The sequence below is a fragment of the Curcuma longa genome, chromosome 14 (assembly GCF_044706935.1).
Source record: "Curcuma longa cultivar G26 ecotype Majalengka, Jawa Barat chromosome 14, ITB_CL_G26_1.1, whole genome shotgun sequence".
In the NCBI taxonomy this organism is placed as follows: Eukaryota; Viridiplantae; Streptophyta; class Magnoliopsida; order Zingiberales; family Zingiberaceae; genus Curcuma; species Curcuma longa.
This window is the reverse complement of record NC_133874.1, coordinates 8,846,667-8,863,838: the sequence shown is the minus strand read 5'-3', so window position 1 is coordinate 8,863,838 and position 17,172 is coordinate 8,846,667. Positions and strand designations below refer to the sequence as shown.

At 34.2% G+C, this 17,172-nt stretch overlaps 1 protein-coding gene and 1 pseudogene across 1 annotated transcript; one reads left to right on the top strand and one right to left on the bottom strand.

The window, feature by feature from the left end:
• The first annotated feature begins 4,828 nt into the window (after positions 1-4,828).
• On the top strand, positions 4,829-6,773 carry LOC141844938 (MADS-box transcription factor 4-like). The gene is made up of 7 exons (XM_074732917.1): positions 4,829-5,100; positions 5,201-5,370; positions 5,465-5,526; positions 5,630-5,729; positions 5,826-5,855; positions 5,939-5,983; positions 6,449-6,773. Exons 3-7 carry the CDS (start codon positions 5,510-5,512, stop codon positions 6,548-6,550), a joined length of 294 nt encoding a protein of 97 aa, XP_074589018.1. The 5' UTR covers positions 4,829-5,100; positions 5,201-5,370; positions 5,465-5,509; the 3' UTR covers positions 6,551-6,773.
• A 2,584-nt stretch (positions 6,774-9,357) lies between these two features.
• Positions 9,358-14,176, bottom strand: LOC141845455 (putative serine/threonine-protein kinase PBL7; annotated as a pseudogene).
• Positions 14,177-17,172: the final 2,996 nt, after the last annotated feature.

Below are 17,172 nucleotides of genomic sequence, written 5' to 3'. Positions count from 1 at the left end.
TTAGATTTTTAAATTTTTGACATGATTAGAGTTAGGAGAGTTCCAAAAATATATTGATGATATAGTTGAGTGAATATGATATGCCTAAGTCTAACAATGAATTTGTACTAAATTACATAAACTTGTCTTATTTCTTTTCTGCAAAAAGTTGGAATCCTCCACCCCAATGGTGCCACACGGTCGGCCCCACGACCATCTGTGAGGAGGTAAATCGAGAAATTACAGTTGGTCACAACGGAGGAGGGTATGGCTCGGCTTCGTCATGATTCGAACCCTTGCCCCTTCCGTAAGTCTGCTCTGTCGTAACCAACTCGGCTATGCCTCGGGGGCAAAATTTTAGATATGATTAGAGTCAATAGAGTTTTAAGAACATATTGATATTATCGTCAAGTGAATATGATATGTCTAAGTCCAATAGTAAGTTTTAACTATCTTTATTTCAGAAGATTACAACATGTTATCTAAACTGTGGAATTAAAATTTATGGGTATAATGAGACTCAGGAGACTCCTAAAAGTGTATTGGTCTCAATTTGAATTGATCTTAATATTCCTAAGGTCATTAATAATTTTTGATCAAAACTAACTGATAGTCATACTATGTTTAAATTTTAAAATTTTAGATATGATTAGAGTCGATAGAGTTTTAAGAACATATTGATATTGTCGTCAAGTGAATATGATATGTCTAAGTCCAATAATAAGTTTGTACCAAAATTATATAAAATTGTCTAAATTTCAAAAACTCACAGCATACAACAACAACAACAACAACCAAGCCTTATCCCACTAAGTGGGGTCGGCTATATGGATCCTTTTACGCCATTGAGCTCTATCTCCTATTATATCATCATTTATATTTAAATAAATTTTATCTTGTTTTATTGTTGCTAACCAAGTCTTTTTTGGTCTACCTCGCCCTCGTTTGATATGCGTATTTGTTATAGTTTCACACCGCCTAACTGGAGCATTTATCGGTCGTCTAAGTATATGTCCGTATCATCTTAAACGTGTCTCACGGAATTTTCCCTCAATAGATGCAACTCCAACTTTCTCTCTAATGCTCTCATTTCTTATTCTGTCCATCTTCGTATGTCCACACATCCATCTTAACATCCTCATCTCCGCAACTCTCATCTTTTGCTCATGTGCTCGAGTCATAGCCCAACATTCAGTGCCATATAACATGGCAGGTCTAATTGCCGTTTTATAGAACTTTCCTTTAAGTTTTAGAGGTACTTTACGATCACATAAAACACCTGATGTTCTCCTCCACTTCAACCATCCTGTTTGTATTCTATGTAAGACATTTCTCTCAATCCCTCCATCGGCTTGCAAAAATGATCCTAAATATTTAAAACTCTCAGTTTCAGACAACTCATCATCTCCTATTTTAATACTTGTCTCACTACGTTCAATATTGCTAAACTTAAATTCCATATATTCTGTCTTTACTCTACTAAGCCTAAAACCTTTCTCTTCTAGTATTTCTCGCCAAGATTCTAATTTAGCATTTACTCCCTCACGTGTCTCATCTACCAATACAATATCATCTGCAAACAACATGCACCATGGTACGGTATCTTGAATATGTCCAGTAAGTTCATCCATGATTAGTGTAAAAAGATAAGGACTTAGAGCTGACCCTTGATGTAACCCTATCTTTATTGGAAATGCTTCAGTTAATCCGCCTGAAGTCTTCACTCTAGTCGTTACTTCCTCATACATATCCTTAATTAGGTCAATATATACTACGCTAACACCCCTCTTTTCTAGAATTCTCCATATAATTAGGTCAAAAACTCATAGCATAAGTTGTGAAATTAAAATTTAAGAGTATAATAAACTCAGGAGACTCCTAAGAGTGCATTAGTCCTTGTTTGAATTGATTCTAATATTCTTATGAGTATTAGTGAGTTTTAATTAAAACTCACTAATAGTCATACAAAATCAGGAGAATTTCATAAATACAGTGGTATTATTATTGAGTGAATATGATAAACCTAAGTCTAATAGTGAGTTGCGTCAAAATCATACTCTCTAAATTGCAAAAACATACAACATGCTATTTTGGTTGTGAAATTAAGGTTTGAGGGAATGGTGAGACTCAGAAGGCTTATTGGTTTTGATTTGAATTGATTTGAATGCATCTAAAGTCATTAGTAAGTTTTGACCAAAATGCACCAATGAGTCATCAATGAGGTTTGATCAAAACTCATTGATAATCTTAAAATTATTAGATTCATCCACATCAAGGTCATTATATTCTTGAAATTCTTTTTAGTGTAACTATGTCCTCCAATTTTGATTTCATCGTCTATTTAGCTCGTTGTGAGTTTTTTAAAATAATTTTTAGAGAGAGAAAAATAATGCTTTTAAAAATCCATTATAATGATCTATTTTTTAAGATTTTAAATGTACTTTAGTGGTTCATGTATATCAGAGAAGTATGTCTATAGAGGACAAAGTATTTTAAGAGAGAGGTATGTGATTTAATAAATATGAAAGTGTAGTGTATGATTTTGATATCAATAAAAGTTAAGTATGAGGTTTACTAAATTATCAAAATTTTATTATTTTCTATTTACACCAACTTGTTTATGAGCAATCGATATTCCTCTCAGTCCCACCAGAGAAACAAGAATAAATAGGAGCCCCGACAAAGTGATAAAATAACTTAGAAAAATAATTTAAAAATTAAGATTTAATTTTAAAAGTGATGAATATTTTAAAAAATAACTTTTTAATATGCATAGATCATATTCTAAATTATCTGATAGATGAATTAAAAGAATAGATCGTCTACTATCAAAATTAATTGGACGAAGCAGTGAAAGTGTAGTGATTTCACAATAAATAAACATACTTTTATTTTGTTTATTTATCTCGATTTGATTTTGAGTGTTACATGTATGTTTTAAATAAGTCAATTGATTTTACAAAATAAAGTATTTTTTCCTTTTTTTTTAGGAAAAATCTAAGAGGTTGATTGTTAAGCGAGGAGCTACATGTGCACTTACAGATTTACCTCTCGTGCCAAATCCAGCTAGCTAACAATCCAGCGACTGGTGGCAATCTAGCTGTAAGTCGCAACTATGGTGATGCTGGATCGGCATAGTAAATCTTTGAAAATCATTGGTTAAGATATTAGAATGACACGTTCTGCGCGCTAAATTGAAATTCATTCAAAATCTACCTTTATTATTTGATAAAATCCACACAACGGATCAATTTGGATCAAAAAAAATATCATTTAGAATTTTTTCATAGACTCTGAATATTTTTATTATTTTTTAAAAATAATTTTCAGGTCTAGGATTTAAAGGTATTTTTATCTTTTATAAATTAAAATTTTAGATCTATTTAAATATCTGTTTAATTATTTTGAGAGAGTTTTTATTGATTAATAATATTTTCATCTTTTCTTTCTTTACAAAGGATGAGTTCATTTTTTTTTTAATTTTGATATATCAATAAATTTTAAAAGATTAGTTTTGATATTCATATGCAACTCAACGGATGCAATAATTTTCGCTAAATCACATGACCAAGTGGCCAAGTGATTGTAGCTTGATAATAGTGGGTCTGAGGCTAATCGACCCTTACACTCTATTTGGATGGGGTGAGAGAAGGTTCATTAATAGAAGGAGAAGGAGAAGGGAGGGGAAAAAAGGAAAATGGAGGAGAAGTAAGTATTTATGTTTCATTCGTTTGAAAAGGTTGAAAAATTCATTAATGTAATATATATTACGAGGGAAAAAAGAGAATAAAAAATTAAATATATAAAATTATTCTCTTTTTTCTTTTTTTTCGTTGGTGATTTTTTTTCCTTCTCTACGGCTCCTGCACTTTTAAATTAACAGCCCTTTCTACCATGTTTTAAGGGATAACTAAGAGAATAGACAAAAGACCTTTTATGTCTCCTTTCGATGAGTTAAGTCGAGCACTCCACCTCACCAATTGGATCCACCCAAGCAAATTAACTCGAGCTACCTTAGATTGAGTTGCCTCCGACTCAAGCATTCGACCGAGACCAAGTTCATCTTGTGTCAATTATCTGATCGAGTAGAATCTCATTACTCAAACTTAAACGATGCAATTATAAATTCTTATTGATCAAAAACTATTCAAAACAACTTAAATAATTTATTTAAATAGACTCAAAACTCTAATATTGTAAAAATAAAAATACAGTCAAAAATAATAAAAGACTAATGAGGTCTGATGCAAAGAAGGGTAATTAAGTTGCTGAGCAGGAAACTTGGTCATATATCCGAGTGGACTCTTGTAAGCTTGAGATACTGAGTCATAGTACTTGGGCAGCACTCTGAAAGCTAAGTGAGGTGTTGGAGCCATCAATTATTCTAAAAGTTGAGATGGATGCTTAGGTTGTCATATATTTTGGACATTGAAGTGGGTGCTTAATTGAGTTGTTGATCACTCTCAATGATGAGATGGGTGCTTAGACTATCGAACACTCTGGAAGTTAAAATGGATGTTCAGGCCACTAAGCACTTTAAATGCTAGGGAAGAGTAGTGTTCGGGTTGTCTGTCACTTTTGGGGTGCATTTGGTTGGGGGTAATCTATGATTACCTTGGTTATCCATTCAAAGTTATAAATCAAAACCTTGTTTGATTTAGGTAATCGGTGATTTCCAAGTAATGCTTCATGTCCGACACATCAGCATACGTCAGCAAAAGAGGGCATCCAACCCGGAATCGGAAAACCAAGGAAAATTTAGGTTTTTTTTTATTCCGGGTTAAGGTAATTTTGTTTACAAACAAAATTACCCTCAAGGAGAAACCCTTCGCGAGACTCTCATCCCCGATCGTGCGAGCGAAACCCAGCGAACGATTGCGCGGCGGCGATTCAAAGCCTTCGTCCACCTAGTGAACGATCGCAACCCTCCTCTTCGCTTTTCAAGATTCGAAGCCTTCCCCTTTCCCTTCCGCTTCCGCTAAGCCGCGCCTCGCTCAGTCCGATACAATCTTGCCTTTCGAGGTCAAAAGCAGCAGTGGGGTTTGCTTCCTCCTCTCGCCGGCCCGCCCCTGCTTCAGCTTCCCCCATTCGTGGTCGACGCCGCTTTCCGCCCTTTTCCAGGTTCCCAGACTTTATTCTCTTTGTTTTCGTTCAGTGTGTCTTTGTCTCCTGCATCGATCTTCTATTCGTTAAAGATTGGATTTTGCCGGTGCTTTTGAAGGTCTCCTGCAGGGCTTGGGTGCTACAGTCGGTCTCTTCTCCCACTTCACAGCGCGGTGGCGGTGGCAAGATTGACCTCGTGCCTGGGCTTGATTTCTTGGAGTTGTCGTGCTCTTTCACAGGGTATTCCTGGCTATCCCAGAGTTTAAATGTTGTTGACATATTTTTGTGGTACATCACTATCTTTGTTTCTTGTTTGCAATTGAACTATGAGCAACGAGTTCTGAATTTCTAAAATGTTCAAGAAAGTTGCTGTCTTTTGCAGAGTTTGAGTGTTGAAATTGAACGTGTTAAGAAAGAGAACGACAACATGCAGATTGAACTAAGGTTTATTGTGCTAATTTACTGATTGATTTATATTATTCATTGCATCACTCATTTGGTGAAGTTTGTACTGTATTATGATGGATTTGTTCTGCGGAATTATTAGGCATCTTAAGGGTGAAGATCTGAACTCCCTCTACCCAAAAGAATTAATTCCAATCGAAGAGGCCTTTCAGATTGGTCTTACAAGCGTAAGGGAGAAGCAAGTGAGAAATTTGTTTGATGAATTTTTTATTGTCAGTGTAACTGTGATTATCTTTGTGTTGTTGAATTGTTAGTCATCAGTTTTTTTCCCATGCTAGATGGAGATCTGGAAGATGCACAAGAAGAATGTCAGCATACAAAATCCTTTGCGCTTCAATTTGCTGTTTTTTTAAAAAACAATTGCTCCTAATGAGTTTCATCTATTATATAGGAAAAGTTGCTTGAGGAGGAGAACAAGCAACTGATTTATATGCTGGTAATCTTCTTATCAGATGATGTTTACAGCTTGGGTGTGTTTCACAGCTTCAAATGTTATACCTGTTTCATGCTTTACAATGTTTGTTAGCTGTTGGATCAATTATTATGGCAATACTCTGTTATAACTTTTCATGTCTTAGTAGAGGAATATTAATGATGGGGCATATTTAATCCAAAGTAACTTATGGATACAAGGACATGTTTTATCAATCACCTGGATGCATAGATTTTATAGAATGACACATTTCAGGCAACTATTTAGCCTCTTTAGCAAGTCTTCTGTAGCAGTTAACCTAATGGAATTTAGATATCAGCATGGTCATCTCTAGCTATGCTTAAGACAAGCAACTCTTTGCTAACGTCTAGTTCGGGGAGATTTCCATTTTATTTATTGCTGAATTGCCTTTGGTTAGACATTTTACTTCATAATGTTTCTAGTAACACTTGGTCTTTGCAAGTTTAGCACCATCAGCAATTGGCAATGGATGGAAGTGTGCAGGGACTAGAGCTCGGATATAAAGATAGGGAGTTTGCTCCACAAATGACTATGGCCTTCCGTGTGTAGCCAATCCAGCTTAACTTGCACGAAAGCAAATGATGACAATATCTCACATTTGTTCGGATGTTGTAGATGCTAAATTATCTATAGAAGGATTATCTATAGGTACCTTTTGTATTTTAACATGGAGAACTTGCTACTGTATTTGAACTACGTCACTGATAGTGTTATATTGTACAAATGAATGCTTGTTTTTACCTAACCATGAGTCATGTATAATAATTATGTCTTGGAGCAAATCTTGCATTGTTATCGTAATTGTGTCTTATTTTGTGTTTCTTCTCGTCCTTGATGACGTAAACTTTGAATGGTGAAGTGGTCCTTTTGTTGTTGCGATGGAAAGAAGGATCGTGAAGATGAAGGTTCAAACTTGATATTATCTTTTCTGAAGCAGAATATATGTTTTTCCTTGAGTTAGTTTATTTGTGTAATTTATTTGGGTAGAGGCGGGGTGAGGCATGTGCCATGCGCTTGATGCAGTATGGGAACAAATGCTCGAATTGAACTATTTTCATGTATAGCCTTTATTATGTGATTACCCCATAACTTGATGCAGTGTGTTTAGTTCAAATTATCATGTATAACCTTTATTATGTGATTACTTATTAACCAGTTTGATTATGTATAATTAAAGTTATGGGGTATAAAATATAAACTAATGTTATTTGATTCAACTTATTTATTTGGAAGAAATAAAATATAATTAACCAGTTTAACATTTACTATATTATCTTTAATTTAATTTATTTTTAGAATAAATTAAATTAATAATATTAATGAGGATAATAAATTGATAATATATATAATAAATATAATTTATTTATAATTTTTAAAATTTAAAATAAATTTCTATATATATTAATAAAATAATTTATTAAAATAATTTGTTAAATTAATAAATATATTTCATTAATTTTATTTTTTAAAAATTAATATATATATTAATAACATAATTTATTAAAATAATAATTTTAATAAAATAATTTATTAAATTAATAAATATAATTCATTAATTTTATTTATTAAAATTTTTAAAAAAATTATCTTTTTTTAATTTATAAGCATCTAAATTAAAATTTATTAAATTAATTAACTCAACTTCAATTAGGTTTCATATTTTATTTTAATTAATTTAATTTTAAAATAGGAAGATAATCATAAAAAAAATTTCATTCACTTCCGGAATCACAAAAAATCTTAGGTTGTCAAAGTAATCGTATTCTAAGTTTATAACACATTTGCTAACGTTTTACTGGTGTAACGGTGATACGCATTGTTTGAGAATTGATCATAATCTAAATTAAATAAAATTATCGTTAATAAATTTAGATAAAATCATCATAGATAACTCTGAATCAAATACACCCTTAAAATTAAACTTAAAAGGAAACGCTCGAGCTACCAATCACATATTCAAATATGCTCGGAAGAGTAGAATTCAACTTCTTCTTCCTTTCTCTATCTCTGTTGGAGCGCTGCTTGAGTTATTGGAGGACGGACGACCATTTGAACCCACCGCCCCGCTCGTGATCCACGCGCGTCCGTAATCGGAAGCCGCTTCCGGAGCCACCATGCTCTGCTATGGCGTTGCCAGAGCACATGGCAGGGACGCCCACTTCCTGCACTCAATGCTCGAATCCTCCTGTAGAGCACTTGCCATGCAACACTTAGCTAGCTAGGCCCCTCGTCATTAACCCCTCTATCTCTCTACATGAAATCATGAACAAGATCTCTCTCTCTCTCTACATGAAATCATGAACAAGAACATCATCTTTAGTCAAAGTGTCTTATCTCAAGTCATAAACATAGACACATGTATTGTCTGAGATTTCAGATTTGAGTCCTCTTAGCAACATGCAGCTATTGACTGAGGTGCTGTTTCGACAGATTTTTATCAGCATAGTGATACCGTACTTCCAAAAAATCTCTTAGAAGGTTTTCTGATATGGGACCGTTTCGACGGTGGAGTTGATCACTATAAAAAATTTATCCAATACAGTTTTACAGATGAGGGCAGCAAAATCCTCCTCTGTCATCACCAACTACAGTTTCTCAATGGTTGTGGGGCCGACTATGTGGGGCCGCTGGAATGACGGATTCCACCTTCCAAAAAATCCCTTAGGAGGTTTTCTGATATGGTGTCGTTTCAACGGTGGGGTCGGTCATTATAAAAAGTTTACTCAATACAATTTTGCAGAAGAGGACAAAAGTTGACCAATACCCTCCTCCATCGTGATCAACTGCAATTTCTCAAAAAGTTTATCCAATACAATTTTGCAGAAGAGAACAAGAGTTGGCAAAGATTCAAATCTCGACGAAGTTGAACAATATCCTCCTCCATCTTGACCAACTGTAATTTCTCAAAAAATTTATCCAATACAATTTTGCAGAAGAGGACAAAGGTTCGAATCTCGACGAAGTCAAATAATACCTTCTTCCATCGTGACCAACTATAATTTTTCGATTTACCTCTTTATAGATAATCATGAGACCGCTGAAATAACAGATTCCACCTTAAAAAAAACACACACACACACAATCTCCGACTGGGAAGAGTTCAATAATTGCCCTCGAGTTTAATTAGGAAGATATGAGAAAGAGGGTAGTGTGAATGAATTAATTTGCCTGTTCAATGAGATAAGCGCTGCCATGTTTTGACCAGCCATCAGAGGCAGAACATGAAAATCTAAGTGCCAGATTTCCATGTGAAGAAAACAATAGCGTCGTTCTTTATTCTTATATATAAATATAAATATATATATATATATAGTCTCAGGAATTAAGCTCCATTTCGAAGGAACATTAACGTTTAAACATTCTGTTGCAACACAAGTAGTCTCATATCTAAGAAACAAGTGAAGCCAGGCTTAACTCACATATTCTGCTACAAAATTCTGACAAATGTTTCTGAGCTAGAGCACAAACTTCATATTAATCATACTCGGGTTTTGTTGCAGGTTTGCAAGCTTGAGAAGCAGATGAACTGGAAGTCTTCTTCGAAGAAGATCGGTTCTTTACCAGAGGAGCAAGTGACTGGACAACATCGGCCATTAAAGGCCTGTAATCAGCCTCTGGTTGCACACACATTGCTGCAATGGCTGCCACCTGAACAGCATCCTTCATGGAGTACTGACCTTCCAATGCTGGATCCATTATCTCTATTACCTTCTCCCTGACGTTGAGATAAGGAAGAGCCTGTGACAACCAAAATAACAGAAAGATGTATTAATCAGACACTGTTCTGTGGCTCGATTCTGATGCAATTGTTATACACTCATTCAATAACAATTAGGTTTAAGCTATTACGAAATTCAATGATGGCTCATTGAGAGAAACTGAATCAATTAGAAGTTAGAAATTTAGAATCTATCTCTCTCATGTTACAACAACAATTATATGCATTTTGAATTCTTGAATTGAACAAAGACCTGACTGAAATAATTAGAATTTACTTGTGTTTGTCCTTGCTGTTGCCGCTGCATATTCAGATTGATGGGCTGAATTTTGGACATCATTTTGGTTTTTTTTTTACACCCAGACAAGCATAATCATTGAAACCTCCACATGGAACCAAATGAAATATACATACACAATCTACAGTGAAACATAAAACTTGCTATAGCAGAAACCAAGCTAGATGTTGATTCGCTGACCTAGACAGAAATAAGAAAATGAATGCACAATTCATGGACTCTAACTTGATTTACCAAAAAATCTCCAGCACTAATAGTAACAAAAGCTTTTTGACAAACCCTTGCTAGAATCAGTTGTATGAACAGAAATTCTATTAATAAATAACATCACATTCCTACTAGTTCCCAAGAAATATAAATTTTTATCAAATTTGAACCAGTAACTAATCCAAACATAGAAGCATTGAAAAAATTCATATAAGCAAAAAAAATTTAAATATCCTTGATTATGGGACATATAAGTGCCACTACTATAGTAAGAACCAGCTCCAAGTATTGACATAATAAATAAGTGGACCAATTAAATATTTGAACTCAAAGGGGAAAAAAATCAATATTGATGGTCCAAGACCATAGATATTAATAGTTAAAACTTCAATTTACTTCTTGAATAGATAAATTGGCCGAGAAGCCCCTAGATATACTTAAGAATAAAACACTATCAAAATCCCATCTATGAATATTTTTTGTTGTTATTAGAAGAAGTAGAAGCTCATGCCTATTGACATGTAATTAGAAGGGGAAGAAAAGTTGTATATTGATATGCATGTTCCATAAGAAAAATTAAAATTTTTAATATTCTACTAAAAGTGAAATAATACATTATTCCATCCTATAATAACCTAGGTACGTAAAATCATCTTGTTGTGCTAGAAATGAATAGAAATAAATAAGCTTTAGCTAATGTGATAAGGATAATAATTGTTACAAATGAATAGATACATTCCACCCACCTAAGGAAAAAATTGTTACAAATAATGATAAGAAGCAAGATAAAATAAATCGAATCTGATACCTGATCGTTCAGTTTGATATCCATCTACTAATTCTTATTTCACTTTTGGTAATCAAAGGGCAATCTCTTACATTCAATCTCTTACATTCAGGTACTGGAAGAAATTCTGAAAACTATAAATTCTATGGGTCAACGCTTTAGATTCCACCATCAAACCATATTTGAATTGTATTTCAAATATACCAACTGTACTTGAGCTATTAGATAATTATAGTTGATAATAATATCCATTGCTATTTCAAAACCATACATGAGAGCTCAACCTCAAACGACTCTTCTATGGCCACAAATAAATGCAAGGATTTATTCTTCCTTTTGTTTTAGGTACAAAACAAAATAAAGATCTTTGTTTCCCGTTGTTGCTACGGGTTGAATTTGGACATCATTTTCATCTTATTCTTTTTCAGAACTCTGAGCAAGCATATTCGTTAAAGTCTCCACATGGAACCAAATCACATATACATGCAAGATTCACAGTGAAATAAAAAATTTTTGATTCACTGATCTAGACAGAAATAAGGGGATGAATATATAAAACACAAACCCTATCGGTCATATATTACTCTAACTTGATTTATTCATCAAAAATGGATATAAAAAAACAGAAAACAGATGATAAGAGTGATGATAAAGCTTTCCACATTTTAAAAAAAAAGTACTTACCCAGGCTACAAGAATTCCTTCCCCTGATGGCCTATTCATGTCTACTGGGACCCTACCAGTTAGCAGTTCCAATAGAACTACCCCATAGCTGTACACATCTGATTTTGTTGTTAAATGCCCGGACAACGCATATCTGTAAGAGAAGACAGTAGCTATTCACATGAAAATAGTAACTTGTTTTATATGCAGCATTACTAAATCTACTAATTTGTTTTATGTGTTGCATCATTGAATGTATTGAACACCCTTGACATAGCGGAGTTTTTTAAATAGTTATTATGACTATGAGGAGATAAAGCTGGTTTGTACTCTGGAGCAACATATCCTTGTGTGCCAAGTATGCGTGTTGAAACATGACCACCTGCTTTATCAGAACCGAACTTTGCCAAACCAAAGTCAGAAACTTTGGCATGGAAGTTGTCATCCAACAAAATGTTGCTGCTTTTAAAATCCCTATGGATGACAGGTGGACTGACATGCTCATGAAGATATTCTAGACCTTTTGCAGCATCAAGAGCTATTTGCATTCTAGTATCCCACTGCAACTTTGAAATGCCACCGCATGAACCTGGTGGTTAGAATCAGGTTGGTAAATGAAATGTGGAATTCTTATGATCATAGTCACAGAAATTGCAGTTCATGTGTAAGGAAGCACGTCTAGATAAAAGCATGCTGCATTGCAAACATATTTTAAGAAAAAACAGTATAATACCTTTCTCAGCCATTTGGGTCAAGATCAAGTGAAAAAAGGAGCACTATAACATGATACACTAGTTCAATGGGAAATCAAAGTCAATTTCTGGAAAAACAAAATCAATGTGCTTCCATCTTTGACTTAAATATATTATGAATTTCATAGGATAAGATATGTTTTCATGTAAAGAACTGGGAATAAGTAATTGGTTTAGTATGCAAAGTGAAAAAAGAGTTTGTACCAGCTCCTAGTGGCAAAAAGCCAGCACTAACTATGATGTCCCTTTTGAAACAACATAACTGTTTATGAGAGGATAACTTTTTAAATTACTAGAATCTCAAGAACAAATATTAATAAGCATCAAATAGCAAAAAATACCAGTATAAGTCAGTTTCTAGACATATGATTTGGGACCATTTCAGAGATTAATTTTTTATTTATTCTTCTCTATTGTTTGACAACCAATTTGGTGAAAGATGCACCAACAGCTCCAGATGTTTTGCACTTCTAGCCAAAACTTTGATACGTGCACATTTAGCTGAAGCCTATGTCATGAATCAATCCCTAAAACTCAAGCTACAATAAAAAATTTCTAGTTTGGAAATCAAAGTAGCAGCAGAAATAAATTAAGCAATAGTAAGATATTATGGTCAACTTCAATTTTAAAAGGACACAGATTCTTTTTAATCTTTTGTGAGCACAGAAGGCAGATTGTTTTCTACAATATTAACATTTAGAATTAACATTACATATTATACAGGTAAGACTTACAAGCTAGTTATTAAGTAGGATCCCAAAATCTTTCTACAATTACTTGGTTGCTGGGACGACAAGAAAACTTTATTCTGTAGACAGTAAGAGTGAGCTTTCCTTGAGGCCAATGAAAACTGTTGGGCAATACTAGAATGATTTATGACATACGTTAATCGAATTACACATTGCTTCCCTATTCTCATAGTAGATTCCTCTAATTAATCAAAAGTGAGTTAAATCTCCCAGAAGCACTACTGAAGTAGGGGAAACAAGTATAACCTTTTGTAGGATATAGATGTTCCTGAAGACCACCATTAGCCATAAACTCATAGACGAGAAGCCGGTGCCCGCTGTCAGAGCAGTGCCCGACCAATGTCAAGAGGTGAGGAGAGTGAAGACGGGTCAGAAGCTCCACCTACATTTCAAAGCCCCACATTATTGACAAACATTACGATAAACTGATGGGACGATATGAACAAAAGAGAAACCTCCGTGTTGAACTCTTCCTCGCCTTGCTTCCCAGGCCGATCCATGAGCTTGACGGCCACTTTCCGGCCATCAGGAAGCACTCCCCTATACACAGCCCCAAAGCTCCCATGCCCGACAACATTTCCCTTCCCAAAGCCCCCGGTGGCCGAATGGAGCTGCTTGTAGCTAAACACCTGCACCCCGCTGTCAATCGCCAAAGTCGGCACATCGCCACCGCCGTCCCCACTGCCGCCGTCTCTACCGCTGCCGCTCCGCAAAGGCGCCGCCTTTTCCTTCTCCTCGTTCCTCCCTTCTTCTAAGACATCAAGAAAAGCCAAGAACCGAGATAATAAATCAACGCATAAAGGGAAGAGAATGGACGAGGAAGCTAACAGAGGCGCTCTGTGCTCACTAAGTGACTTGAGATGCTTGGAGACCTTGCTGCTGATGTAGCAATAGTAGCTGAAGGCGACGAAGAGGGAAGCCAGCGACAGCGTCGCGAGGACCACGATCACCAAAAGGGCCACACTTTCCTCCCTCTTGTATCCATCCTCCATTTCTCCCATGCTGGTACTTGCAGCCGGACGATCTGGGAGGCGATCGGGGAAGAACGGAACTCCAGTAGGCGAGCGAGTTGAGCGGAAAGGAAGAAGAACAGCTAGGTCTGAGAAGTGGAGCAGCACTGCAGCAGCGTGGGGCACGGAACGCGAGGTTAGCGATGAAAACTTTGTTTTATGCATCGGAGAAATTTTCAAATACTCAAAATTACCTCCGAGATTTTAAAATTATTAAAATCTCCATTAAAATTTAGAAAAAAAAATATTCATCATTTACAAAATAATCAGATGGGTATTTTTTTTTAAAAAAAAATTAAAACCAAAGGACACAGCATTTAACGTGAATTATCAGAAATATTCTTATTTTTTTATATCTGATTCAAAAATTCTATATTTTTGAATTGCATTTAAGTTCCGAACAATGTGTAAAAGTTAGCCGATAAATTTTACAATATTTAAAAATAAATTATTAGCTTTTATAATTATATTATTATTTTAATTTTATTTTATTGACAAATAATAATCTGATTTAAATAATATTTTAACAAACAAAATAATAAAGAGAACTCCATGATACACATTACATTTCAAATAAATATTATTTAATCATGATTAATCATATAGAAGTTAGCAGGTAGTTACTATAACGTATAATAATTAGTTGTTAACTTTTATAACAGTGTTATTATTTCATTTTGATTTTGCTTATTAAATAATAATGACCTGGTTTAAATAATATTCAACGAGCAAAACAAACAACGAGGATTTTATGACACTTATTACATTTTAAATAAACATTATTTAATCATGATAGATTGTGTAAAAGCTAGTAAATAATTTGTACAATATGTAGGAGTGGTTGCTAACGTTTACAATAGGAGCATTATATCATTTTGATTTTGTTTATTGGAGAGTGATAACCTAGTTAAAATAATATTTCAATGAACAAAATAAACGAAGGGGACACCATGACACCTATTACATTTCAAATTAATATTATTTGATCACGATCGACCGTGCAGAACTAATAGTTAGCTACTATAATATGTAGCAGTTGGTTGTTAGCTTCTACAACAATTATATCATTATTTTATTTTTATTTTGCTTATTGGAGAGTGATAATTTGGTTAAAATAATATTTCAATTAGCAAAATAAACGAAGGAGACTTTATGATACTAATTGCATTTCAAATGAATATTATTTGATCACAATCATAGAAGCTAGCAGGTAGTTACTATAACATGTAGAAGCTGATTTAATTACTAACTTCTACAATAATATCATTATCTGATCATTTTGATTTTACTTATTGGAGAGTGATAACTTGTTAAACAACATTCAAACAAGCAAAACAAATGAAGGGACTTCATGACACCCACTATATTTCAAATAAATATTATCTGATCATGATCAATCGTGTAGAAATTAGCAGGTAGCTGCGACAATATGTAGCAGTTGGTTGTTAGCTTCTACAATAGTATCATTATCTTGATTTTATTTATTGGAGAATGATAACTTGATTTAAATAATATTTCAACAAGCAAAACAAATAATGAGGACTCAATGATACTCATTACATTTCAAATGAATAATATATGATCATAATCGATCATGTAGAAGCTAATAGGTAATTACTATAACATCTAGAAGTTAACAAATAGTTGTTACAACGTATAACAGTTAGTTAGTGTAGTTTAAACCCGATTCAGAACTTAAACTCGATTCAAAAATATAGATTTTTTTTAAAATTAAATATAAAGTAAAGGTATTTCAGATAATTCATATTAAATAGAATGCTCATTTAAAAGAGGTGTCCATCTAATTATTTTATAAATGATGGACTTCTTTTAATTTTTGTCCTTAATTTTTTTTTAAAAAAATTAAAAATATATATTTTTTTAAAAATTATATTTTTAATGCTCATAGTTATTTAACATTGTTGCAATATATTAGTTTCGTTGCTTTCACTTCAATTACAGTAATAAAATAGAATTTGTCATCCTAACAGTTCTAGTATTAAGAGCACAGTGTCATTCAATGTCGATGATTTGGAGATAAGGTCCATGTTAAAGGTGGTTGACTAAGTCAATATAGAATCCACATAGAATAAAGTCCAGATTTGATCAACACAAGAGCCATATGACATGTTTCAGAACTTGATCAACATAGATCTCATTAGTCTTTGACTGACTGAGTTAATCCAATTGACTTCCCAACCTATCGAGTAGAGTTGATCTCCTGGCTTCTCGACATGCTAGTAACTTACTTCTCGGCCTTCTGGCATACAAAGGGACACGGTTATCAATATGAAGAGGCACATCGATTACCATAACGTGAAGGAACACAATGGTTACAATGGAGCCTTTTAAAGGAGATGCGTCTCTTTAGGCATCTTGTCTTTACTCTATTCTTTATTTCATTTTTTTATTATTTTATTTGGAATTCCATGATGACTTAAATATCGGAGGGACCTCACCGAGATAACTTTCTATGAGTTTTTTAACACATGTTATCCTTTGTAGAATCGACTGCATCCAGAGGAGACCCTCCATTCAGCGAGAGCATGCCGAACCTTTACAAACCGACCCGGGTGAGAAAAGCAGATTCAATAGCAAAGCAGAAGTGGCTAAAGTCAATAGAAGAAAATTTTGTGGGGAATTGACTCGTCCCTCGTATTCCAATCGAAACAATCGACATACTTGTATCTTATGATCCACATATCAAATTGCTAGGATAGATAGCTAGCCGAGTGAGCTGAGAAATCAAATGAATATGTTAAGCTGAATGAGTCGTATAAACTAAATGAACTTGGTGAGTTAAATTAGACCTGCCCCCGTGCCGGGGCCTAACCGGATCCAGTCTTGGTGGAGTAACTGGGTCAATGGGCCGATTACTAGTTGACTTGAATCATCGGATCGGTTACTCGTTGACCCGGATTGTCAGATCGGAACCATAATCGGCCCGGCCCCGTCGAGTTGGTTACTATTTAGGGGTCATGTAACTT